Source organism: Taurulus bubalis (assembly GCF_910589615.1).
Source record: "Taurulus bubalis genome assembly, chromosome: 11".
Taxonomy (NCBI): Eukaryota; Metazoa; Chordata; class Actinopteri; order Perciformes; family Cottidae; genus Taurulus; species Taurulus bubalis.
The window spans coordinates 15178469-15206355 of record NC_136599.1 but is presented as its reverse complement, the minus strand read 5'-3'; the positions used below and the strand labels follow the sequence as shown (position 1 = coordinate 15206355).

At 42.0% G+C, this 27887-nt stretch overlaps 1 protein-coding gene across 1 annotated transcript; it reads left to right on the top strand.

Moving 5' to 3' along the window:
- Nucleotides 1–27705, top strand: LOC306744055 (adenylate cyclase type 6-like). The gene is made up of 23 exons (XM_079226626.1): nt 1–87; nt 235–1126; nt 16599–16748; nt 17198–17319; nt 19041–19152; nt 19433–19560; nt 19820–19978; nt 20109–20250; nt 20476–20604; nt 21800–21828; nt 22063–22210; nt 22338–22435; nt 22570–22657; nt 22801–22917; nt 23707–23856; nt 23950–24125; nt 24352–24384; nt 24470–24499; nt 24616–24748; nt 25168–25431; nt 25597–25801; nt 25978–26102; nt 27251–27705. The coding sequence occupies exons 2-23, from the start codon at nt 236–238 to the stop codon at nt 27377–27379; spliced, it is 3558 nt and encodes a 1185-aa protein (XP_079082752.1). The 5' UTR covers nt 1–87; nt 235; the 3' UTR covers nt 27380–27705.
- The last annotated feature ends 182 nt before the right edge of the window (nt 27706–27887 follow it).

Genomic DNA, 27887 nt, shown 5'->3' with positions numbered 1-27887 from the left:
TCTGAGCTCATGGTGCGTGCTCGCTGGGATAAACTAGTGGCCCGGCCAGAGAGCGCAGTGTTGCTACACACATTAAAGCCCACACAGGTGAGAGGCTTCTCATTTCTCTATGCTATTATCTTTTACATGGACGTTTTGCATGCAGGATGTTCAAATTGAATGCCCCACATTTGGCATGGCTTTGTTATGTTTTTCTATGTCTATATTCTCTTAATGTCCCCATGTTTTGTTTAGGATGTCGTGGGCCAGAGGCCTCTTCGTAGGAACAGTGGATGAGCGAAAGACAGCATGGGGAGAGCGCAATGGCAGAAAGAGAAAGGACAGCTCGTCATTGTGCAACCCACACTACATGAGCTGCCTGAGGGACCCTGAGGACCTGGACCTCCCTAATGCGTCCCCCCAGCATTACCGTTGCGGAGCAGGCACTAGTGGAGGCAACTTTGGCTTGCGCTGTGGCTGGCAGGAGGACCACTATGGGAAGAGGATTGGTGGCGGGGCCCTGGGTCCAAAAGCTGTGGACCTGGGCTTTGAAGATGTGGAGCTGAAGGGCAGGAAGGAGGACGCATTAGGGGAACTAGCAGAGGGCGGCTGCAGTGCCCTGACTGCAGCAGACTGCTGGATGCGGGTTATGTGGGTTTTCCAGTCTAAGACATTTCAGTCCGCCAAGCTGGAGCGTCTGTACCAGCGCTACTTCTTCAGACTCAACCAGAGCTCCCTGACAATGCTGATGGGGGTGCTGGTGCTGGTGTGTGCGGTCATGCTGGCCTTCCACTGCATCCACACAATCCCCGACGTGGCCTACGTCTCAGTACTGTCTGTGGCCATGGCTCTCTTCCTGGCCATGATGGTGGTGTGCAACCGCAACGGCTTCCACCAGGACTACATGTGGATTGTGAGCTACTTGGTGATCGGGGTGCTGATTGTAGTACAGGTTTTTGGGGTACTGATGGTTTACCCCCCTAGTGCCTCAGAGGGCATCTGGTGGACGGTCTTCTTCATCTACATCATCTACACACTGCTGCCGGTCCGAATGAGAGCTGCTGTGGTTAGTGGAGCTGTGCTGTCTACCATACACCTAGTGACTGCCTGGCAGCTCAACCAAGAGTACAAGTTCATTTTCAAACAGGTAAGTGACTGCAGGAATAACACATAACAATAGATCAGGTCTGAACTAATTATGGAGGGAGATTGTGTTAGGTGTGTGCGATATGGATATTATTCTATTACAACACATTTCCTCTTATTTTGTGATGTCAACATCAGTGATTTGATCTGACATGATTAATCTGCAACTATTTTGGCAACCAATTTATCGTTTGAGTAACATTTCAAGGTTTTTCAGGTATGCAAGTTAATTTTAAAGCATTTTTTGGTTCCATTTAATTATAAACTGAATGTCTTTGGGTTTTGGACTGCCAGGGGAAAAAAAGAGAAATATTTCACTTTGGGCTCTCCCGGAAATTGTGGTGTGATTTTTCAGAAATTTCTAACATTTCATAAACGAAAACGAAAAGTTGTCAAAGTCCTGGCAGTGATATTAAACATTTTCTGGAAATTTCGTTTACAAAGTATTTACTGATTAAAGTAGTTAAATAACTAAGCCAAATGCACCTTTAGTCAAACTTTTAACACTTCAAACGACAGGTATACATTTACAAGTCTTTCTTACTAAAATACCCTCAATGTGCAGTTAAATCTGCTGTAATTGTGTTTCCTGTTCATACTAACTGTTTCTTAAAGCAATAACAGTGTAAGTGTTGTGAGACAAAAACAACAGTGTTAGTTTTGTGAAAAGATGTATTCCAAAATTCAGTCAAAGTTAATACGAGGCTTAAGGAATCTGAGTTAGACAAATCAAGTGGGAATCTTCCAAAGTTAGGGTCCTTATAGTACAAAATTCCCATCACAATTTCACACTTAAAAGACGTTGGAAGATATAGACTTGATTTGTTCGACTGCTGCAGCCTCTTATCAGTTTTGGCTGAACGCAATGCATTTCTTAGAAAAACGAGGACTGGATTTTTCACATTGAAGTCACATAAAGTCTCTTCATGGCTTGCATGCACATGAAGAACAATAACAGCAGACAATAACAGCATTTTCTGTTAATTTGGACATGTGAATATTTTTTTAAGACAGACTTGAGCAAGTGTGAATCAATCAATCAATAGTTGTAAAAGACATGTTTGGAAAATGTCCTTCTTGATGTGTCTTTTTGTCCCGTAGTTGCTGCTGAACATAGAGCTGTCTCTGAAAATGAAAGAGAACATTTATATTCATGAGAAAACAAGTCGCATGTCTAAGACTCGTGCTGCAAGTGAGGGCCCACTATTATCACCATACAATTGAGCACAATGTTGTTACTGTATTCACAAGTGGAAACGCCCTACTTTCTCTTCCCATCAATATAGGACAACATTGTACAGACTCCTCAACCACTTGCCAGTGTCAAAGGTGCTGTACTAAAAGTAGATGTAGATCTCGGCAGTTTTTCAAATGAGATTTTTAATGAGCCTATGTTTTGTGCTGTAGGGCAGCTATTGGCAACTCTGTTGGGGTTTGTGGAAGGTCATCTGGGTTGAATGAGCCCGTTTAGCTGCATTGTGAAGGAATATCATGACAATGTAGCATGGTGCCATTCAGGCCGCAATTCCCCAAAACAAGGAGGCTATTGTAGTTAAATGAAACAGGGTGGGGTGGGATACTCGGATTGTGCAATGAATTTGATGGAAAACATGATGATTACTTCTTCGTAGTGGAGGCTGTGGAAAAAATACATAAATACCAAAGTCGACATTTATAAATCAGTTCCAAACACATTGGATTTATTTCCTTATTAGTTTTGACTGTTTATTCTTTTGGTATGTGCTGTCAAATTCTCATAGATTTTCTTGTAATGTTCAGTGTGTTTGTGATAGTTAGATTTGCTGTTATATTTTACTTCAGGGTTCAACAACTATTCATGAATCTGCTCAACCTCCAAGTAATAAATAACCGTTTGTAGGACCGCAACTAACCATTATTTGTGTTAACAATTAATGTCTCAACTTTATTTATGAGAACATGATGATATCATAATCTTTTAGAAAAGAGTAAAAAAATCACAAGCATCCAATTGTTTGACCAACCTCTTTAAATTGAAATCTAACAAAGATGAAAAGATATGTATGTACGCATGCATGTGTGTGTTGTTTATGTGTGTATGTACGGTATATAACTGTTCATCCGATCCACTTCGCACTTGCCTGATTTATTGCTTCGGACCTAAAGAAGTGCAGTATTGAGTGCGAGCTCTTCTTATATACAGGAAATATTTATTAGTAGTGTGTTATGCACACACTGTGAAGTGTATTGAGAGGGTACCCGTATTAACTGGGGATAGCTTGCTCTCCGTCAATGTTTCTGAGAGCTTTTGCACCCACATGACGCTTATACACTGCCATTGCTAGAGGATGCTACTATGTCATGGCAGGTTTATTGCTCAGGACCCTTGGAAGCGCAGAGTCAAGTGTGAAGTAGTTTGAATGAGTGGTTCTCAAGAAAAGCTGCTAGCAGCAATAACGGAGGTCAAGCAATTGGCTGGTTATGAGCAGGCACTGCTATAGAACAGAGAAAAGGAGTAAAGCTTCATACTTTAGAGATTTTGGCATGTTCCATTGGCAGGCGACTTCAACAATTTGTTTATTTGTTATTGAACATGTTTCTGTTCATCTAGTATGGATTAATCAATTAATAATTTCAGCATCAAAACTGTGAAAATATATTTTTTAACCAATCCTGTTCTTTGATATAATAGGCCATGTACATTTTGATATTTTGACATACCTCAGGAGAAAAGGCACCAGATTAAATTATAAAATGAATGTATGTAGCTGCTCAGTGTCAGGGTCCTGGTGTTGTGCATGCTGGCACTGTCACCCTATGCGGAGACATTGTTCATGTTTTTATTTTATGTTAAACCTCTGATTACCCAGTATGACAACTATGACTATGAAGAAGGAGATTAACCCTTTTTAACCTTATTCACTTCATTTTTATCCCACAATTTTCCTGCCATTTAATTGGTGCCATAGGTCAACCTGCCAGTAAGAGCTGTGTCGTTTTTAGTATAAGAATTTGTGCAGTTTTCAGTGGGGAATTGGTCCCATATTGGCCTACATGCTGTTTCAGAGGCCTTTTCACCCTTACAAGAATTCAAGAATCATGTGACGAACTTAAATACATTGTTTTTTTTTCTGTTTGAAGTAAAAGGGGTTTGAAGACAAAGCCTCAAACTAACTCCACTCAGTTGAACTTTGTAACACCAGAGAGACATGTGATTGGTTTTCTTTACCAACCATCGCTATTAAGCAACCAGATGAATGTGGAGGCACTCTGAATAAGGCAATATTGACATAACTCTACTGGTCCAGTGAGCTTTTGTGTTAAGTACCCATGTCCCAGACTAGACAGGGTTACTACAGGCACATTGGTCTGTTGCCTCTATGTAATCCAGCACTGGTTGGTTGCATTGGTCGTATGATGATGGACTGCTGTCCTGCCCGTGGGCTTGGAACCCCAACGCAGTGTGTTGCAGATCTCTAAACAATCAATAACGGGACAGGAGTTGTTCTCTCTCTCTCTCTTGGGCTCATGGGCTTTTAATAGAGATTGAGGAAAATACGTCAGGCTTGCTTGGGGTTGTTTTAATGTTGTTAGCAGCCATATTATGTAGACATGTTAAATGAAGAAGATTATTAATTGCAGGCCGATTTCTTTGTGGTCACTCTTAAGATCAGAGCAGCTCTCAGTCTCAACAGGTATCTCGCTTTAAGCTTCTTGCAGTTTTATGAATACAGAAAGACTCCATTCAATCTGTCACACCCGCTGAATCAAACACGTCAGTTCACACAAACTCTGTGGCTTCTGTCGTCACATGGCTCGAGTCTCTGATCTGGGAAAGCTGTTTTTCTTCTTCTGGGACCTCATCATCCTCCAACCAATTCTGTGTCCCGGACTTGTTTTTCCCTTATTTGTATTTTCCCTGCGGAGATGTTCATGCAGGATCAGCGCTGAGAAGATGTGAGACCGATGATGGCGAGGACAAAAGGGGTCTTTGTGAGGGACCTCCCCGATGAAGCAGGGGAGGCAGGGGGGGGAGGTTGTGGAGGTTACAGTGGTGACAAGGAGATGGCCACGGATGGAGAGTGTGAAATAATGCTGGGCTGACGCACCTGGCTGTAAAAAAGCTCTTCCCTCTTTCCATTTTTCTCATTTTTTTTCTGAGTCATAATTCCATTCTCACAAAATCCCTGTCAAATGGAGTAGCCTTTTATTTCCCAACGACCTCAGATTGAGCTCACTTTACTCTTGGGAATTGTTTCCATAGATCTCCATGTTTCTCCGCTGTGCTCTGAAGGGCCTCTTCTGACAACTATAGAGAGATGAACGTATAACTGCTCTCAGGAAGAAGCAAGTTACATCACTGCTGTTCACTTGAAGTGCCTCCACTATCCTGCAGGAAGAGGGTTCAGAGGGACCTCATTCAATCTTACAGTCGAATGAGACTCAGACAGGATTATGGGGCTGCACTCGAGTCCTGACCCTCATATCCTCAGCGGCCACCATGAATACACACCTTTGGTGGAAAGATATTGAACTTTAATGACTTGGAACATTGTGCAAGAATATTTCATTTCATCCAATTTTTCTGAATTGGCACTTTTCTTTCGGTCTTTACTCGGACTCTGAGCTGCTCAGACTTGTATCTAAGTGGTCTTGACTAAAGCCCCTTGAAGTAAACTCTTAGTCTCATAAAGGTGGAATGATTTTTTTGCTTGTTTCGACAAGTTTAATTTCAAAGCCATTTATCAACAACTGTATACTTAGCTTCTGTATAATAAAGTTGTATGTAGTATATATTTGTTTAGGAGTTCAATATACACATGTCAATATGTCAATAAGTCAAAACATGTCTTTTTTTTAATGACTTAATAGTTTTAATGAAAACTATTATGTCTATACTATACTTATTTTGTGAATGAAGTAAATTTACTCTGTACATATATCATTTACTTTTGAACAACTTCATCCATCTTAATTTCTTTTTAGATAATTACTTTTTTTTTTTGTTAGATTGCTGTGAAGTGGAAGACATGTCCACAGAAGGGTCAACTCATTATTTCCCCGTCTTCTCTTCTGCTTCCCAGGATTGTGCATGCCTCGTCCCTCTATCTGGTTTAAAGTGTCTGCTGCTGGCTTCTCCGACAGCTGACGTTATGGAAGCTGCATACTTTCTATGTTTTGACAGTTGGTTGACAACCTGCAGCCTTTTGATTGGAAGAAGCTTCCAAATTCCTATTATTCTATTGGTGACGTCAATATTTATGGTCGTGTTTGGTTTTCTAACATTTCTGTTTGTTAGCAACACTTAATGTTGTCACATCGAATCTTTAGCATACGAAGGCACTGCACAGAGCCAGCAGTCTGTGTTGCAGTAGCTTCATGAGGTTTTGTTTATAGCCTTTAGTGGAGGCATACAAAACTCTTAATATACGTCCGTCAGATTAACGGCATCTGACTTTTTTTCTTTCATGTCAGACACGTATGAGGCAAGCCAGCGCGCACACACATGAAATGTTCCAAAACAGATTTATTTGGCCTTTAGAGTGCTTCTCTGTGAGACCACATGCCCCTCATGTTTTTATTTTGTCAGTCTCTCTTGTGGGAAACAAAGTTTTGCTTTGCTATATGTATTTCCAGAAGTTAAGTATCCACAGCTGTGCATCCATACGCTTACATGTTGGAGGATTATGTGACTTACTTTGCCATTGTTTCATTCTAACAATTTATAACCAACCTTCGTGCAAGATGTCACACATGGATTATCAAGGAATTAAACTGAAGTTGTTCTTTAGTGCGCAGCATGATATATTTGGATAGCCAAAATCCAAAATGTAATCTTCTGAAGTGTAAGCTATCGACAGGCAGGTCAAGAACAGAGTGAAGTCTTTAAGGTCCATTAAGTCTGTACTTTTGTATTTGTGTGCTGATCTGGCACTAGGGGAAAAACCTGTTCCTCTCGCAGATTGTTATGGGGTCAACGGATGTGGGACTAGTGGAAACATACTGATCCCTCTGCTTAACATTGGTGAAAAAGATACCAATCAATGAAATGTCACAGGCATGACCGACGCATGCATAATGCATTTAGGCCAGAACAATGGTGTTACCTAGGAAAAACCTTAAAGCAAACACAAAGGCTACCTTAACCATTTATGCAATGATTTATGAGGTTATTTTTGGAAAGTACATTACTTAGTTCTTACATGTACTGGAGGCAATTACTTTCTGCTCACTAAATGGTATTGAAACTAAAAGAAAATGTTCTATATATATATATATTCAAGTATTATCACACAGGATGTACAATATATAATTCTTATTTTTTGTGAACTGTATTAGAGTTCAGAGTAGCTTATGTTCAGGGCTAGGTATAATTATTTTATAACTGAGTTTTGGCACTGATTGTTTTTTGACTAAAAGTTTGAGGAATAAAAACTAAATCCTTTCTTTGATCTCTTAAGCATCATCAATAATAAATAACTAAATACAGCCTAACATTAGCTGTATTCGATTAAATACGATATTTAAATGTTTTCTGATTTAGATCAGGATATACTGTTTCTGATCGAACAATAAGTAAAACATGTATTACTTGACGCTCTTCAATACATGATTCTATAGACAGATTTTAAGTATTGAAGTTTGATACCCAGGCCTATTTATATTTAGCGAATCCGGTGTCCAGTGTACACATATTATGCACACAGACAGGCCAGGAGAAGTGGAGTGTGTGATCTGTGTCTGTCTGCGTGAGCTGCATGGCTCAGACAAGCTCACTTGACTGCTGTCAAATGGTGAGAACTCATCATCAGGTGCTGTGGGTGCCAAACAATGCACTGGCTCAAATAATAGATCCCCCCTGTCCTCCCAGCCCCACCCCCTGTCAAAGAGAGAGATAGATAGAGAGAGAGAGAGAGAGAGAGAGAGAGAGAGAGAGAGAGAGAGAGAGAGTGTGACTCATCCAGTTATTGTATTTCAACCAAAGGCAATGATACAAACCCAGATAACTTCCACCACCATGTTTGGGAGCAATTAAGATTAGCGATAAGCAAAATATTGCTCCTAAAATACACCCTATGATAAAGCAAATAATAGCTGGACTAATAATAGCAGTGCAAGTCTGGGATGAGGAAGTGCAGGCTTCTAATAACAGCGCATGGTTTACTAACAATTTGTCTCTCTGCAAAAGTAAATACAGGGATTTAAGGCTGTACTGCCATGGTGGACGGCCAAGAGATATATATTAGGAATCCATTAGCGGTGTTAAATGTTCATCTGTGTGGCATGCAAGCCCTTAGGCTTTTAAGGGCAGTTTTACTCTGGATCCTGTTGAGCCTAGTGCGCCCTATCCCAGTGCTGCTGACAGGAAGGTGAATGGCTCTCTGTCAAAGGTCATCATGCGTCACACTGTCTTGTTATTTCACTATCAGTTACAGTTACACCGTTAAAACAGCCTTAACATATGTCGGGGTGGTGTGAGCATACATTATTGGAGGGAACCTGTAATTAACAAACATGTTTGCTATCGGTGTACAATCACCTTCCTGCTATGAAATGCACACCACTGTGATACCATGCCTGTATTGTCAAAGACATTCTAGACCCTCTTTAACCTGCTCAGCCTCTTTGACTTTCACCTGACTAGCTTATTAGATGGAAAGAGCAGTTCACCGAATGATTTTGTCAGTTGTTCCTGTTAAAAGCACAAAGCCGCGGTGTCTCACAGCATGTCTTACTCACATTTTCAGTGAATGACGTCAGATACAATAACAAGACCCTGGTCTCATGATGTAATTCCACACACTCAGGGTTAATCTAAAGGAAGTTATACTCTGTCTCTGCCTTCTACAGGACCCTGCAGATGAAGCGTGGGGAAAGCTCAGAAAGCGTATAGTCTCCGTGTCGTAATGTATCATGCTCCCTCCTCAAACGGAATAAATAAAAGCCCTTTCCATTTAAGGTGGCAGAAAGACGGTACTGATTTCTTTATTTTGGAATGATCTCAAGCACCACCAGCCATAGCGCTGCTAGACTCTTCATTTTCTTTTAGCATTCAATATGCCTGAATCATATTTACAGACATATACAGTAGCAGTTCAGCTTGTAGTTTTGAAACCATGCGTTAAAACTCAACACCCGTGCTTTTATTTCTATGAAACGCTGATGATGTATCAGGCTTCACACACGTCACATGTGACTTTTTCCGAAGATGGCCCAGCAGGCGGATGTGTTGCATGCATGAGTTTTGCATCAGCTCATCCTCGACTGAGCAGCTCACGGGAGCCAAAACATTAGTTGAAGCATTTGACTGCTGTTGCGTTTCTGCTGTTTAAACTAAAACCTGCTGTTCTTGTACCTGTATTGATCTGTATGCTTTGGTAGTGAAAGTCAATATTGTGTATGGTTGAAGAGTTAGAACAGGGACAGACAGTGGTTAACACAGTGTTGTGAATGTTAGCAGATGCTTATATAACTGGACATTGAAACTAAACCTCTACCCTCTGCTTTTATTGGAGTTCCGGCATCTGGCCCACACACACTTTCTCATTCAATGTAGCTTAATGCTCCCGCTCTTAATTATGTTCCTCAGTATTTAAACACAATCTGGCTAAAAGAAAAGAAAACATGCTCTAGTGAACAAATGTGGTACCAGCAGACATTTTCCTTTTTTGGACTTATTTCCTGTTACATCGTCTCTATCAAAGCCAAATGGTGGCCTTGGGTTTATGTTGTGCATTGTGCTTTAAAGGAGATGGAGGCAATACCAGCTGAAATGGGAATTCCTGCATGTTAAGCTGACAGTCACACATTTCAAGGTCTGGACTCCCTCACACAGTTCAAATCAGTGAGAGCAGCCAACAGAGGAGTGAATGGGGCTGGTTGATTTGTTAGGCTAATTAACCAAATCTTGCGTTCACGTAGCCGCCGTGCTATAATTGCAGCTGTGCCTGTAAGGTTGTGAGTGGGCAGGAAGTGAGGTTAGTGAGGACACAGCTGGGAGGAGAGTGTCGTGGCTACTCCTCCCCCCCCCCCCACCACTCTTCCCCTCCCTCCCTCCCTCTCTTCCTCCCTCTCTCTGTCCGTCAAGCCAAACTGACCCCGGACCACTGAGTAGCCCAGACCACTGACAAACAGAGACGGGTGTATTCATCAGCACAGTCTGAATCTCCCCAAAACAATGGTTTGTTCAATCCTAATATGTGTTGATTAGTACAGTTTATCTGTTGTATCATAATTCAAATGAGAAAACATGGACACAGTGAACACCTGCTGGTGCTGTTACTAATGCTCCTACTCATACTACTATTGCTTCCACTATTTTATTAATTTACTAGTAATACGATAATCTGTTTCTATATTAAACTATATCTATCTATCTATATATACACATACACACAGATACACATACATATATGTTGGGCGACTGTAGCTCAGTGATAGAGCAGGGTTGTTCTTCAATCAGAGGGATCGGGGGTTCGAACCCCTCCCCATTAGTCCATGTCAATGTATCCTTGGGCAAGACACGTGCCTACAGTGTGTGGGCAGCTGGCACCTTGCAACCCCCTGCCATCAGTGTATGAAGGGGGTCAATGAGTGAATAATGACAAGTAGTGTTAAAGCGCTTTCGGTGGTCGGAACACTAGAAAGGCACTATACCAGTACAGTCCGTTTACCATATATATAAATGGTTGTCAATCTATCAGTAAATTTACTGATAATGAATGTGTCATTGTTCTGACTCCAGCTTCTCAAAAGTGAGGATTTGCTGCTTTTCTATGTCTCACTGTATAACATTTGTCATTTGAAAATCTTGTTGATTGAACGAAAACAAAGATATTAAGACTTCCCTTGTGATTAACTATTTTACACTAATTGATGCATTTTACAAAACAAAACATTAAATTGATTAGTGAACATTGTTTTTATTTGCAGCCCTAAAGTGAAAACAGAGTGAACATTGGTTGAAGTTGCAGCAGCAGGACACACAAAGCACGTATAGGTAGGGATGGGTATCGTTTTTTTTTTTTTCCGATACCGGTGCAAAACCGATACTTTTAAAACGATACCGGTGCCTAACTTGTGCCTGAACCGATACTTTTTTATTGCCAAGGCAATTTTTTTCTTCTTCAAATTGAACAATATATTAACTGTTTAAAGTATACTAGAAATATAAATAAATACATACAAAATATACTTGACTTCAAACTACAGCTTCAAACCTTTTAACTTCAAACTATAAACAATATATATTTAAAAAAAGAACAGACACAAGCATCAGGTGGCCTGATTTGGACTGGTGCAACAGAACTCAGACACTGTTGGATTCTACAAACTGCTGCTTTACTGGACTACACGTCACCATTAATATCAACTTGAGAGATTTGTTCCAGCAAGCCGAGGATGGACGTTCAAAAGCTCGTGCTCATGTCTCCAGCGATCTCTGTGTGGCAGACAGAGCGCCGCAGCGAGTGCACTCTGATCTGCGCTATTTTAATAATCGTTTTTAGCGTGCGGGCACCGCGCTACCTTTTTAGTATCTATATACCGTGCAACTTTACAGAGTAGTGTAAAAAAAATTAAATCGGCTCAGGCACCGGAAGGAAGCACCGAAATCTGCGTTCCTTTTCGGTCCGGTAGGTACCGGACGTGTTCTCGGTACCCAACCCTACATATAAGCGTTGACAACTTGAGGTTGCAAACTCCTTTCATGTAAAATAGTTTAGTGGCTATCCCTCTGGTTCACTGAGACCAGAAATGTTGGGGAAAACTGGGAAGACCTAAACCCAGGGTGGTATAATTTAGCCAAGTGAAGTAAGCCACAAGAAAGCATTAGACGGCTGAATGTGAGTTCATAGGACCGTGCTGCTTTGTTTTAGGGAGCCGCCCTCTTCTAAGCTCTTCAATGACAGCGTAGCTGCAACAACAAAGAAAATGTTATTTCTGTGAACTGTTTTTCCAAAAGCTGTTCCCTTTTTTTTTGTCATTCTTTTTCTCAGTAAGTGCTCTGTACTGTTACATCTTTATTAATGGCTGTCTTTAGGCTCTACAGGTTCAGATCCAGTGTCAGAAGAAAAGTGGCCAGCCAGATGCTTATTGTCCTCATTGGAACTCAAGCCAGTCAAGAGCTAATGGTCGGGATATTGAACAAGAAGGATAAATGAGCGTTCTAATCTTTTGATTAAAAGAAAAATGTGTTGGTCAAATCTGAAAAGTGGAGTGGGTTTGAGCTGTTGGTTGCAATGTGTTTAAGTCAGTAATTCCAGGATCGCTGGGAGATATTTTTCCTCATGGTTGGACAACGTTTATGTGCAAGTTTTAATTCGGGGATCTGTTTTTCTGACAGATGTGCGGCCTGGGTCCAGCTCTATTTAGCTTCGCAGAATATGCTTCAGCGTTTCAGAAAGATTACTGTGTGGCCTCATTGGTCGCCTGAGACCAATTTTGGTTTGGCCCGAGCCATGACAAAAAACAAAACTCTGATTCCAGATGGCAGGGACCCAAAATGGCAAAGACAAGAACCCCCTTTCCTCTGCAACATGTATCTTTATAAGGAATGGCTTCTTTCTTGTGTCAGTAATTACCTATTACAGTAGCCTTTGATTAGATCTGGACTAGTGCAACACAGTTGCTTTGTCTATTTTTACCTCTCTGGTACCACATATTATCTTTTCAGGCTATGATCAGCAGTATGTGACATTCATCCCAGGACATTTTAAAAGCTCCAGATGTCTATCAAAGGCCATGTGGTGGCGAGTAGCCCCATGTCAACAGCAGTCGGGTCCCAAGAGCCAGTGTGTTGACTTATGGGATGTAGCACTCTGGCCTTTTAAAGTTTAAACTTCAGCTTTAGTGGAGCTCAGGGTAGGTGGGATGTCAGAACTTATCTTTCGTTGTAGGCCAAATACGCCTGAATAAATCCAAACATTGATTACGTGAACAAAGCTTGTTCACAAAGGGACATATTTGTTTTATCTGTGGTTTCAACCGTAGCTGAACTTTCTTCAGAGTAAAAGCAACACTTGGACACTTATCACAATGCCGCAGGCGGAAAATTCATGGAAACATCCCTAGTTGATGAAGTCAACACATCAGTTGTGGCATAAGTTTTGCCTCTGAATAAACGGACCTTGGTGTGAAAACTTGATTTGTGCAAATGCACATTTCTGCGTGCCTGTGCTTGAGGGAATTGTCCAATGGGATATTATTAAAGACAGAATAGATTTTCTGTGTGTTTGCCAAGACAAAATCCTTTCCATCCCTTTCCTTCATTCGTTCTTCAACATATTATCCATCTGCCTTACTTTATAAAGCACCTTGCCGGGCACCGCACCTTATAAGCCAATGTTTGGACTTCTTTTAACTTCACCGCCAAGAGGTTCCTACTTAAGTAAATGTCGAGCCAGCCTCGTCTTTGAGAGCCAAAAGTCTGGAGGAAGAAGGTCAGGGGACATCAGTGGAAGAAACTCTTAAGTGCAGCTTAGTGGTTATAAAGAGAGTATCAGTGTGCTAATGAAGAGAAGCTTCTACTTCTGTCTTTACACCACATTACTGTTGGGAGAGGGAAGTGTCAGAGCTGCTGTCGATCTGTGTCGGATTTGCAGGCCTTGGTGATATAAGTGTGGCAACAGACACAACAAGCTTCAGGATCAAAGAGCTGCCAGTCCAAAAGGCCCCCCCTCCACACACACACACACACACACACACACACACACACACACACACACACACACACACACACACACACACACACGCACGCGCACAATATTTATTCAAAAGCCTCTGTGAATGCTTCTGCCTCTAATCTGCAGACCGTGTGGTGACTAAGCATAACTTGGCACTAACAAAAGCATTGTTCATCCTGTTTCCACACACTTTAGTTGCATTTATTGGAAGCTATCAGGCTGTTGTATTGAGCTATCATTCAAGATGTAGTCAGTCACTTGTTGTTCAGCTCTAATAATGCTCACCCTGAACGCACCATACCTGCTGATAATTTGGGGCTTTTGCAAGGTTTCAATAGATGCTGCTCATGCACTGGCATCGCGTTTGTAAATAAATGTGTATTCATGCTATCGCTGCACTCTAGTATGTTTTTCTGTTCAACAAAAACACACAAACTCCTGAATGTGGGACCTCCAACACTGCACACGGTATGTTTATTGCCAAACTATCAAAATCAACTTGACAGGAATGTCTTTACTTGGATTGAAATGTGAGCGCGCTCACTCAGGAGCTGAATTGGCTGCATGTAAATTGAGTGCATCGCTAAGAAGTGCGGTCCTGGGAACTGCAGGTGGCCCCGTATCTCAGACAGGCCACTTAACTGAGTTATCTGGCTCACTCTGTTCAGAGCCATCTGTTTGGGATTAATACGATCAGGTTATACCAGAGCCCTTCAAGACTGGAGTGTCAGGTCGCCATTGGTGGTCAGGGCTTATCAGGAAGCTCTGCTCTGTCAATGAGCTCTGCTCTGTCAACTTTGCTCTGTCAATGATTAATGAACACAACAGGCTAATCGCTCTTTGAGTGACGGAGCGGCACAAATTCAATGTTGCACTTAAAGAACAATCGCCATGGGGAGATCAAGAGTGGATATTCTTTGTAGGTCCACACACCTGATCTTTAACGACCTGATGATGATGATGAGGTGTCTCACACCTCCCGACGGCTTTGATCTGAATCTTTGAAAGTTGACTGACAGTTGGCATCAACCATTCTCTGTCATCCTGCATCAAGGAGATCAGAAAAAAGTGCTTATTGGTCCTTCCTAAAAACCTATTTGAAGGAACTTGAATGCATCTATATCCCTCAGCAATAAAAAATGAGGCTACATTTTGGATGCTCTGTTGTTAGTTCTTGAATAATGTTGTTGCTCTCTGCCTGCATCAGCTACATCAGGGATTGCTATTTACGTAATACATCAAAAGCATGTTTGCTTTTGCACCTGCAAACCCTCAGTGTGTTTATTTTTGCTTACCGCTGTGCTTCTACTCTAGTTTGACCATTTGTTTTCAGACGGAATAGGAAGCTACCAACGACTTGCTTTTCCAATAAACAGTGGAATTTGCCTTGCCGCTGTGCTGTGGAAACGGTGTTGCGTTTCAGGAGTCGGTTGTTAGATTGTCTGTCTTGTTGTGACAACAAAGAGACAGTTCTTGTGTATTTAGTGTAAACCTCATCTCGCGACCACAGAGCAAAGCCTACCATCACTCTACACGTTTGTTTTAGTCTATCTGCGTCTTAGTCAACGTATAGATGCTAGGGTAGTGGTTATTTTCTTTTTGAAAAGGCCAAAGACACATGAAAATATGCAGTGTATGTATACTGATAATCATCATCATATCTGCAGTTCTCCATCTCCGTCTTTCTCATAAACACGCACACAAACACAATCTGGTTTGGCAACATACCAGCCATGGCTCAGAAGTGCTGGTACTGGGGATGACATTTTTCATATCCTCCAGTTGAGGATACATGATGTTATTAAGAGTGATTAAAATGATCCTTTATGTGTGTGCTTTGCCTGCATGTCTTTTTCTCATTATTGATGATATCATCTTCAGAGAAAGCACTCTGTGCTCTGGTCATGGGTCAAGTGACTTTCCCAGGCTGGAGTGTGTTTCTGAACATGGAGAGGATGTGTGTGTGTGTGTGTGTGTGTGTGTGTGTGTGTGTGTGTGTGTGTGTGTGTGTGTGTGTGTGTGTGTGTGTGTGTGTGTGTGTGTGTGTGTGTGTGTGTGTGTGTGTGTGTGTGTGTGTGTGTGTACGTGCTGATGTCCAGTCTTGGCTGTGGACTAATGAAAAGAGAAATCATTAACAGACAAACAGAGACACAGAATGCCACAGAGGAACGTTTTTAAGGTTGATGACCCCACCAAGTATACTATATCTAAACTTCATTTACTTAAGCCACAGATAATGCTGTTTAACAGTTTTTCAACAAATCTCGCTGCACTGGGCACACACAAGAAAGTTGCATTATCGGTTGCTTCCGTTTCTCACTATTATCTTTCTAAAGTACATCCGAAAATGTCTCTCCCTCACGGCTTTACGTTATACTTTAAAGTCTCAAATCACGTAATATTTTGACATGCTGAAAAAATCGGCCTTTTCCCCTTTTGCATGGATTACATATACACACAATTAAAGACAATATCAACTTTCTGCTCAAGTAGAACAAAAGCTGGAGTGACACATGTCGCGTGTCCCGAGGCATGCGTCACATTGAACCCTCTGGGCTTCCTATCTGCCATTCAACGTGAACAGAATGTCCTCTTGCAGAGAAACTGTGAGGCCACCCACATGATATCTAACCAGATCACATCTAATGGCCCCTCAGACGTTTGAGGAATTCTTCTCCTTGCAGTAAATTTTATGACACAGAGTGTTATCAATTTAATTTATTGACCTCTCCCAGGTCAGGCAGAGTTCACTGTATTCCTGTGATGTGTGCATGCATTTCACGCTCTGTCATGTTTTGTGTGTGTTATCAGATCAGTGCCAATGTGCTGATTTTCCTGTGCACTAACATGATCGGGATCTGTACCCACTACCCTGCTGAGGTCTCTCAGAGACAAGCCTTCCAGGAGACGAGAGGTTACATCCAGGCGAGACTGCACCTGCAGAGGGAAAACCAGCAGCAGGTACACATATGTACACACACAAGCGCGCACACACACACACACACACACACGCACAGATTCATGTCTAAGCAAATAAGTGAGGGAGGCAGTCTTACCCGTGTGCTGCAGGAAAACTAAACACATGCACGAATGAAAAAGAGCAACAAATGGGTGTCTCCATTTTCCAGTCTAATTTTTTTCATGTCTCCGCTTTTGAGGTCAACAATATGCTCAAAAGTATAACACGTATCTACACTCCTCGCTGTTTAACTAACACGTTCCCACGCAGATGCCAACGAGGCAGGGTGACTCATTGAGCACTCTTAACAGTAGAAACTGATGAAAATGAATGGGCTCTCTCTCTCTGTCATTCTCTTTTTAATTTCTCTCTCTCTGTCTATTCTCTCTCTCTCTCTGTCTATTTTCTCTCTCTCTCTCTCTCTCTCTCTCTCTCTCTCATTCTCTCTCAGGAGCGCCTACTGCTGTCAGTGCTGCCAAGGCACGTTGCCATGGAGATGAAGGCTGATATCAATGCCAAGAAGGAAGATATGATGTTCCACAAGATCTACATCCAGAAACACGACAATGTTAGGTAAATACAGATACATACACATCCAAGCTTCCACACACAAAAGTGCTCTAACACACCCTCAAGATGTCGGAGAGCTTGTCTTCTTTGCTGTCACTGCTAGCATCAGTGGCTTTGACCTCACTCTGCTGACTGATGTGTCAGTTACAGAGTCACTCCAACAGCTATTTCCCTGACAGCATGTATTATGCATGTTGTTGTTTATCGACACTGACAGCACCGGCTGCAGTAACGACATTGACTTAGGCACACTGCTGTGCTTTCTGTAGCAAATGATAGGAGGCAGACCTCAAGTTTGCTGGCCCCTGTCTCAGCCTTCGCCACTGGATTTCCCCTCCCGAGTGGGAATAACTTAATACTAAACAGGTGATTGAAACTCTCCATCTATTAGCCCAGCGTTGAGCCCAGCTGCTGCTGTTCATGTTGTGGTGGGGATGGTGGTATAGGGGACAATGACAGGAGGCTGCAGCAGCCATCTCCTGTAGAGGTTACCCAAATAGGAGCAGGTGATGCACGTAATGGAATAATCTGTTGCAACACTGCTGCTCTAATAAGGTGTAAATGTACAAGAGCAATCAATTTTTGAAGTTTATAACCTACAGTCTTTGTACCAAAGTAATGCACAGGTAATTTTGTAAAAGCTTCAACACCAGACAACAACATTAATGTTTTCCGATCCTGTTCTTGACATCACTAATGCTTTCCTATAATTGGTATATATTATAGTTGGTCCATATATCCTCCAAATGCTTATCAATGTATTATCTAAAAGTTAAACGGGTTTATTAAGGGTGTGACTTTACCTGTCATTTTAATTGTTAAAAGAAATTCCAATTTGGCCTACAAAGGGTCAATTAACCCAAACTTCAGAAAAAAAGCGCACTTTACTCCTCGTAAAATCTGACCATTCAGAAAATGTTATTTTCTATTTGTCTGGTTTCATTCTCACCCAGTACAATGGAGGTGAATCGATTACTTGTTAATGGTGCTCACATAATTGAAAAATCACAGCATCGGCAATACAATGTGTTTCTCCAAAACGATTCACTGTGTATAATCCACTGATCACGCATTCAGTATTCTTTGGGACTATTCTTTCAGTAGAAAGTAGTTCAAGTGGAGACTGTTTTAATCTCTTAAAACATGGATCACTAAAAAAACAATAACAACAGCCACTCTATGGCTAGATAGCACTCGGTATAAGTGATAAAATATGTTTGCGTGTTGTGTAATTTGTGTGAACCGACCTTTTAAAGATTATATTTTGTGGCTCACAGCCTTGGTCAGGGTGCGAGATCCAGGTAGGCTCAAGACTGCTGTAATTAAGGTCCAGTTCTCCCTGAGTGGATGACCTCACAGGTCCAACAGCGCCAACTGTTGGTGTTGTTATTTTCCTCGCTTTTCATTACTATCAAAAGTTAGCAATGAAAGGCATGCAGACAGGGGGACGAGGGGTGGTGCTCTCAGAGGGACGGGCTGGAGGAAAGTGACCTACATTGGCCTAGATGATGAGAGCCAGAGCTAAAACAATTGTCTGCCTCTCTCCCTCCCCTGCTTACATGGCAGCTGGACAGTAACGAGTGAGGAAGGCGCTAGACCATGCTACCTCTATACTTTATTGATTGATCTCATTCTCTGTCTCCTTTGTCTTTCTTTTCCTCTCTGTGTATTTTGGTGACCCTCAACCTCTCCCTATCTACCTACCTCCATCACCTCCCTTGCAGCATACTGTTTGCAGACATCGAGGGCTTCACTAGCCTGGCCTCCCAATGCACGGCCCAGGAGCTGGTCATGACGCTGAACGAGCTGTTCGCCCGCTTTGACAAGCTGGCCTCGGTGAGCGCTGACAACCTGCCGCCGCCATTTTCGCAGCAGAACTTTGGAGCCACAGTTGCTTATGTAACCGTACAGTCTGTTGCATTCGCTATGACAAAGCCACCATGATGTACTAAGGGGGGAGGAGTTGCTTTAGTATGGTGTAAAACATCAATAAGAAAAGCTAAGACTGCTAAATCATCTAAATGATGTATACAAAGCTTTATGTTTGGCATGCGCATGCTCTATATTAGCTGTAACTAAAGGCCTAATATTGTATGGGTGTGTCTTGGCTGCACAGGAGAACCACTGTCTGCGCATAAAAATCCTGGGGGACTGTTACTACTGTGTGTCAGGGCTGCCTGAGCCCCGGGCTGACCATGCCCACTGCTGTGTGGAGATGGGAGTAGACATGATTGAGGCCATCTCGTGAGTCAAACACACACAGATGCACACACTCAAAATGACCACACACACACCCTTACATTCATGTAGTAATACTCCAGTGAAGGTTAAGTTGAGATTTCTTGCTTTGTTTATGTCACATGGGAGAACAGAAGAGACGCTGTGAACCCTGAAGGTGACACTATTTTCTTTTACAATAGTGTGTGTGTGTGTGTGTGTGTGTGTGTGTGTGTGTGTGTGTGTGTGTGTGTGTGTGTGTGTGTGTGTGTGTGTGTCTCTGCAGGCTAGTGAGAGAGGTGACGGGTGTTAATGTGAACATGCGGGTGGGCATCCACAGTGGGCGTGTTCACTGTGGGGTGCTGGGCCTGCGCAAGTGGCAGTTTGACGTCTGGTCCAACGATGTGACGCTTGCTAACCAAATGGAGGCCGGGGGAAAGGCAGGGTAAGTCCCTCCTACTCCACCTGCTACGGCAGTGACATATTGTCCCATAGCCTGTTTTATTTCTTACACACTGAGTGTGCATGCGTGTGTGTGTGTGTGTGTTTGTGTTTGTGTTTGTGTGTGCGTGTAGGCGGATCCACATCACAAAAGCCACACTACAGTATCTGAACGAGGACTACGAGGTGGAGCCTGGATTTGGAGGAGAGAGGAATGCTTACGTGAAGGAGAACAACATTGAAACCTTCTTGGTTCTGGGCTGCAGCCAGAAGAGGGTTAGTACACACTCACTCTCACTCTCCCTCTCTCTCTCACACACACACACACACACACACACACACACACACACACACACACGTACGTTCTTGATTACCTGCTTGACTTCCTCAGAACTTCACACTAGTGCCATATTTCACACAAACAATATAATGGCTTATCACCTAGCATAGAAGTTCAAGTTTGTCAAAGCCTTTACCATGGTGAGCTTTCTTCACTTCCAGAAAGAGGAGAAAGCCTTGATGGCCAAGATGCAGCGGGCACGTGCAAATTCTATCGACGGATTGTTGCCACGCTGGGTGCCTGACAGATCCTACTCCAGAACCAAGGATTCCAAAGTCTTCAGGCAGATGGTGAGATACACTAAGGGAGCTGAGGACATGGCACCTGTTCTTCTTGTCTATATCTGATTTCTTATGTCATCCTTTCCACTCTCTGAAGTCAAATCATAAATATCCTTTCTAATTATGTCATCATTATGTTAATATTAGATGTTTCTCGTATACTGTCCTTCAAAGGTCTCACAGGCCTGTTGTTAGGGCTGAGGTCCAGCAATATAAACTTCATACAAAAATATCTGAAAACGGAAAAATAAAATCTTGAAAATGTTGTTACGTATAGCTCTAAGGATGGCAGTATCTGTTAGGTTGACGACATTCGTGTCCCCCTCCAGCACCAAATATGGTCAACATCTTAGCCTGTCCAATACTTTGGATTTATAATGTAAATGTTGATTTTTTATGTAAATGCATGTATCTCTTCTGTGTTTTGTAACTCTTCCTACATCTTCTTAGGGACACATTATTTCCGATTTACTTACAGACTAATTAGCAAATGTTAGCATAACACTAAACTAAGACGATGAACATGGTTAACATTATACCTGTAGGCATCAGCATGTTAGCACTATTGTTGTTAGTAACTGATCGTAAGTGTAAGGCAAGGCAGAACAACTTTATCGACAGAACGCATTTCATCACAAAAAACCTCAATGTGCTTTACATGTAGCCAACAACATGGCTGTAGAGTCAAAATACTCTAAATACAGAATTTGAGTGCCTGAAGGTGACGAATGTGTACTGAACTGTATAAATGAAGAACCCCAAAGGAGATAATAGGAATGTGCAAAGAAGTATTGATCTGTTCCCGCCAAACAAACAGGAGTAACAACAGGGCTCCCAGGGATTCTCAGACCATCATATACTACTGAATCTGATGAGGCTGCAGCTGCAGATATTTCTCTTTCATAACCTCCCTCTCTTTACGCAAAAAGTCTAATTTCCTTGTCCTTCTTACTTTTCCCCCCTCTCCTCCTCCTTTTGTCCTCTCCATCTCAGAGATTTTGAGCCCTAGGGGCAAAGAGGGTGTAATTTGAAGCCTCCGAGCATTAATTAAAACATCAGTCTGGCTCTCAGGGATTAGCTGTGCAGATGTCTGCGTCTCTCTGTCTATTTTTCACTTGTACTGTGGCTACACGATAATCTCTCTCCTTCCTGCACATGTTCTGCTCTTTAGTCACATTTTCACTCTTTGTTTTGTTTTTCTCAGGGCATTGATGAAGCATCCAGCAAAGACAAGTGAGTGTTTGGCTCTAGTTTTTGTTATTAGGGGAGCTTTCGTTATCAGCGGTTGACTGGCAGACTGTCACTGTAGCGGCCTAACTTTAGAGCCCACTGTTGGTTTTATACAGTCAGATCCAACCCAGCACTAATACCATATTAGCTCAGATTCATCGTGCCTGTCACAGCATAGGCCAACTCATACACAGACACAAACACACACAGTGACCTATTGTTCTATGTACCTCATAGCCGCTGCGCTCAGGAGGCCCTGAACCCTGAGGATGAGGTGGATGAGTTTCTTGGTCGGGCCATCGACGCTCGCAGCATCGACCAGCTGAGGAAGGATCATGTTAAGAAGTTCCTCCTCACCTTTCAGACTGCCGAACTCGAGAAAAAGGTTGCTATTTGATTAGAGTTGGTTCAAAACTCACAAAAATTCCTTGTCAAATTAACTGAATTGATATATTCCTCTGTTATAATTGAGCTACAAGGAAACTTATTTCTCATTGATTTTTTGTTTTCAGTACTCCAAAAAGGTTGATGATCGTTTTGGGGGATATGTGGCCTGCACACTCCTTGTTTTCTGTTGCATTTGTTTCATTCAGATTATAATTTTCCCAAAGTAAGTAGCTCTTTCTGATAAGTTGCCTTTCTCAGTTATACTGCATTGTGGACAGGAAATGTGCTCTTGATTAGTTTATGAGGAGTTAATGAGGGTTTTACATCCTAATGAGCCTGTTTTCTTCTCTTCCACAGAACAACACTTATGCTTGGTCTTTACATCAGCATCTTCATCATCCTCACCAACATCCTCTTCATCTGTGCCATCTACTCCTGCATCAAAGTGAGAAACAAAGGCCATCTCCTCTATATGATTTCTCAAGCAGATGTCTTCAGATAAAAGTCATTATCATATATCTTCAGCCAGCATCACTAATGATATTAACTCTCTCTTATCTGATCTTCTCCTTGCTGTCTGTATTCAAGCTCTTCCCAGCTGCCTTGCAGACTGTAACCAAGAAAATAGTCCAGTCTCGTGCAAACAGCACACTTGTGGGCGTCTTCACCATCCTCCTCCTCTTCATTTCCTCCTTCGCTAACATGGTAGGGACCACAGCTCTTCATTTTGTAATTTTGTTTCATGAAGCAGTTGTGACTTGTTGTTTCAAGGTGTCCCCCACGAGTACATCAGGGAAGGGGCTATGAATCTGTCTCACTTCCATTTGCCTGTCCTTCCGTTAATCACTTCATCTCAGATTTTCAAAAGGTCTCCGAGATTCTGCACCATGCTGGCATTTTTAAAATTAGACCAGTTTGCCTGAAGGGGGGAGCTATAATTAGTCACCGTGACAGATGGTACTAGAAATAAGCCTATTCTTAACCATCAACCTTTTTTTCCATGTTTACCAGCATTATGTAGATCTATTTAGCATTGTGTTTTGTGTTTGCGTAGGATACAACCAGTTTAATGTTTACGTTATATTATATGTATACCTTCCGTATGGTGCAGAAATATTTTTTACGCTAAATTGGGGACATTTGATATTCTATGTCAAAACATTTAAAATGGCCAGAAATTATGAATATTTCTCGAATGAACACCGTCTGATTACTGTGTTTACTGACTAATGATAGGTCTTGGGCTGTTCATATAATTGGAAGATTAAAGATGTGCAGATAAATTGTCTTTACACTCTCAAATGTTGATGTTGCCATTGCCCTTATAAACCCAGTACCAGTTGGGCTCTATTTCCATTCAATAGGGACAAAATAGAATATTGAAATGTTTTATAATTGTGTCTTTCTGTTTTCAGCATTACATGTGTAATGATTGCTGTTTCACTTGTGCTTTCTGACAGTTAAATGACAGACTGTGTTGTCCTTTCCTGACAGTTTACCTGCAGCAGAGAGGACCTGGAGGACTGTGTGGCCAACGAGCTGAACACATCGGTAACTCTCTGCCTGCTGCACAACCTGACCAGGGCAGCAGAGGACGGTTTGACTCTGTGTTCGAGCCAGGTCATGCCCTGCCATTTCCCAGAGGTCAGTCCCATAAAAAATGTTTTGCAGGAAAAGTATGTTTGAATATTCACCTAACCTTCCTCTTCTTCCCTGGCTGTCTCCTCTCTGCTGCAGTATTTCAGCTACAGTGTACTGCTGACCCTGCTGGCCTGCTCCGTGTTCCTTCACATCAGCAGCATAGGGAAGCTGGCTCTGATGCTGCTCATCCAATTCACTTTCCTCCTGCTGGTGGAGTGGCCTCAGGTGGCCTTGTTTGATAACGCAGACCTGCTGGTCATTGCCAGCACCCTGTGAGTCCCCTGCTAGGAACACACACATATACAACCACTTACGGTACACTCACTCTTTCCCAATTTTCAAAGTGAATAGTTCAGCTCCTGGGTCACAATACTGTGGTTTAGTTTGGACATGGCCTACTTTGATACAATAAGGTTGAGATTGTAAAAGACCTACTTTCTCATGTACCAGTTGGGCTCTATTCCTATTTTTGAATATGTTCTACATTTTTTTCCTCAGGCAATTATCACCTGTTAATGATTCTCTAGAACAGTAAGTTGTATTCTTCTTATTTCGTACTGTATAATTTCAGTGACTAAGATGCTTCGTAGACATGACTTTCTGTTGTCTTTCCTAGGCCTAGTTTCAATGAAACTGCAGAACAGTGGTGAGTAGCTTTCATTTGATGAATGTTTTAGTATATATATATTTAGTATAGGTTTTCATACATCCAATTCAAGACACTCGTTCATGTCTCTTGTCAACCCCTCTTTTTCTCCTCAGCCTGGAGAGCGTGAGCAAGGTATCCTTAAAGGTCATGACCCCTGTTATCCTGACGGTATTTGTTCTGGCTCTTTACTTGCATGGCCAGCAGGTGGAGTCCACCGCACGCCTTGACTTCCTCTGGAAGCTCCAGGTAAATTACATTTAAATTTAAAACTAAGTTTAATTAAATGTCAATGTGCATCACAGAAAGAAAACTGAAGCTACTTCTTTTCAAACTCACCAAAAGGCCTTTTTCAGGGCAGACATTTTGACTTGTCATCGTAGGAAAAGTACAGGGTTGGTAATAACATGAACAATGGCTCAGTTCTATTCAAGTGTCCGAGTAAGTCAGGACTGTGAGACTGAGCCAGCATGCACAATGCCAGGACCCTGGAACTGAAGCACTTAAATGGAATCCAGTCATCCTTAATTTTGTGTTTTGTGCTTTTACTACTATGACATGTCAAACTATCTTGCATGATAAAGGCATTAGCAGCTTATGACTACTTCAGAAATCCAGTCACATGGCAATGAGACTAAGCAACCATATCTCTTCCCGTCCCTCTCCAGGCCACTGAAGAGAAGGAGGAGATGGAGGAGCTGCAAGCGTACAACCGGCGCCTGCTCCACAACATCCTGCCCAAGGATGTAGCCGCCCACTTTCTTGCACGGGAGCGTCGGAATGACGAGTTGTACTACCAGTCATGTGAGTGCGTTGCTGTCATGTTTGCCTCCATCAGCAACTTCTCTGAGTTTTACGTGGAGCTGGAGGCGAACAACGAGGGAGTGGAGTGTCTCAGGCTGCTCAATGAGATCATCGCCGACTTTGACGAGGTGAGAAGAGACGAAAGTATAAAAGAGATGCAAAGATGATTGCAAAATGAATTAGTGTAGAAAACTTTTATTGAATATGTTCAGTTTTTTGTGCCGCTTTATCGCCTATTCCTGGTTGTCTGTATTGTTCTGCCACTATAACAAGTTTGTGTTCTTTGTCTCTAGATTATCAGTGAGGACAAGTTTCGTCAGCTGGAGAAAATCAAGACCATCGGCTCCACCTACATGGCAGCCTCTGGCCTCAACGACTCCACCTATGACAAAAAGGGACGTTCACACATCCTGGCTTTGGCCGACTACGCCATGAGGCTGAGGGAGCAGATGAAATACATCAACGAGCACTCCTTCAACAACTTCCAGATGAAGATAGGTAAGCCTGGAAGGAAGCAATAATTGGGCTTCTTTGGCATTTGGCATTTGTTTAAAAAAATCACTTTCTTGGGCAAAAGAGAACATCAGTTATCTACTTCCTTAGAAACAGCTTAATAATTGAGTTAATATGGTGTAATTAGCATGATGTAACATGGCCAGGTGATTTGTTCTCAGGGTTGAACATGGGGCCGGTGGTCGCAGGGGTGATTGGAGCCAGGAAACCCCAGTATGATATCTGGGGGAACACAGTCAATGTGGCCAGCCGGATGGACAGCACAGGAGTACCAGACTGCATCCAGGTACTCCACCCCAACTCCTCTCAGCACGACCTCAGCAGTTTGTGACTTTATGTTCACAATGAGCATTTTGCAATTATTGTTAAGTGAATCAACCAATGCAGAATACCAATCCAGTTACTGATAAAATTAGTCATCATGCTGTTGTCATTATTCATTCAACATGAAAGTGTATGTCAGTTATGTTTACTACCGAATTAAAAAAAGGTCCAGTCTGCAGACATCTTTCCTCAAATCAAGAGATGTTTGTCACTCTTAAGCATGTACATTTGAAAGCATTGTTTGTGGTATATGCAAGAGAAAAAATCATTTGATTATATGATACATTATTATATTATATTCCATATAAAGGTTTCATAGAATATACCAGTTATACATATATAATCAGTTTCCAGTTCTTCAGCTTAAGAAATTAAGTTCAGACATCTGTTCTGCAGAAGTGCCCTTGAGCAAGAATCCCTGTCAGAACTGGACATGCTGTTCTCTAGAAGAAATAGTGCTATAATGTCCTTCTGGAGGAGAGCATTATTCTATTCTTCAAGTCTTAGAGAGAGAACTCAAAACAGCCATTGCAAGTTCCTCAGATGAGCACTGTCAGTCAGGTTAGGTGAGTTATGTATTATCTCTAATTCATCGATATATAGTTGATGTTTACACTATTTTAGAAATATGGGAAGAACACCAGTTTAGCAAAGAGCTGTCGTGAGTTGTTTTTTGCCCCAAATCAAATCCATAATTTGGCTGCTAAAGATTACACTCGTAGCAATGCTGCCATCTGTTGAAGAGTATTCCCTACTGCAAATACAATTGCCTTTTATAATACACAGTATACAAATAAAAGGGCTGCAACTAATTCTTATTTTGACTGTCAATATTTCTGTGGATTGTTTAGAACAAAGATAATTGAAAAATAAAAAAGTTGATTAATTTCCTGTCGATCAACAATTGTTTTCAGCACTAATAGATAAGTAGATCTATTTGTTTCTTATGCCATAAAAAAAGGTATTACTTTTTAAACCTTTTATCTACATCTGATCATCGCAGTCACATGAGGCAGATTATTTGATGTGAAACTGGGACTAACAGTGTTTCTCTTGGGAAGAGTTTTGTGTCTCACATTCTGGGTGTCAAATGTCTGTGTCCTCTCTTAGGTGACCACAGACTTATACCATGTACTGGTCAACAACGGATACCAACTGGACTGTCGAGGTGTTGTCAAGGTGAAGGGGAAAGGGGAGATGACCACTTACTTCCTAACAAGCGGCCCTCCGGGCAGTTAACGACAGGCCGGCCGACCGCAGCGTGGCTCCCACTGCACTGACAAGACAGAGACTGCAGAGAGACTGAGTGGTCAGCTCCGCGATGAGCACCGAAGCACGGTGCGAACACACTGGGGACAGAAGACGGCCGACGGAGACGAGCTCGGCCTGTCCGTATTTTGTCAAGTACTCAGATAGGACGTAGTTCATGTTCAAAGGCTTTTTCCCAAGCTGCTCGAGAGATCTCAAAGCCCAGTTGCCTTAGGACGGAAGCGACTTTGCTTGTGTTTATGAGCAATAGTACAAGTATTTCATCTGGAGTCGTTATTTATTTTCGTGCGGATGGATTTTTGTGATGACCTTGTACAAAAAAGAATATATATGTATACAATACACAAAAAAAACGATGTTACTTAAAAGAAAATATGCAAGGACAACATCAAGGATGAAAATGACCAAAGAACAAATGTTTGATATAGAAAACACACTAATGATTCTGTTCAAAAGTACAGTAAACCGAAGTAATTTA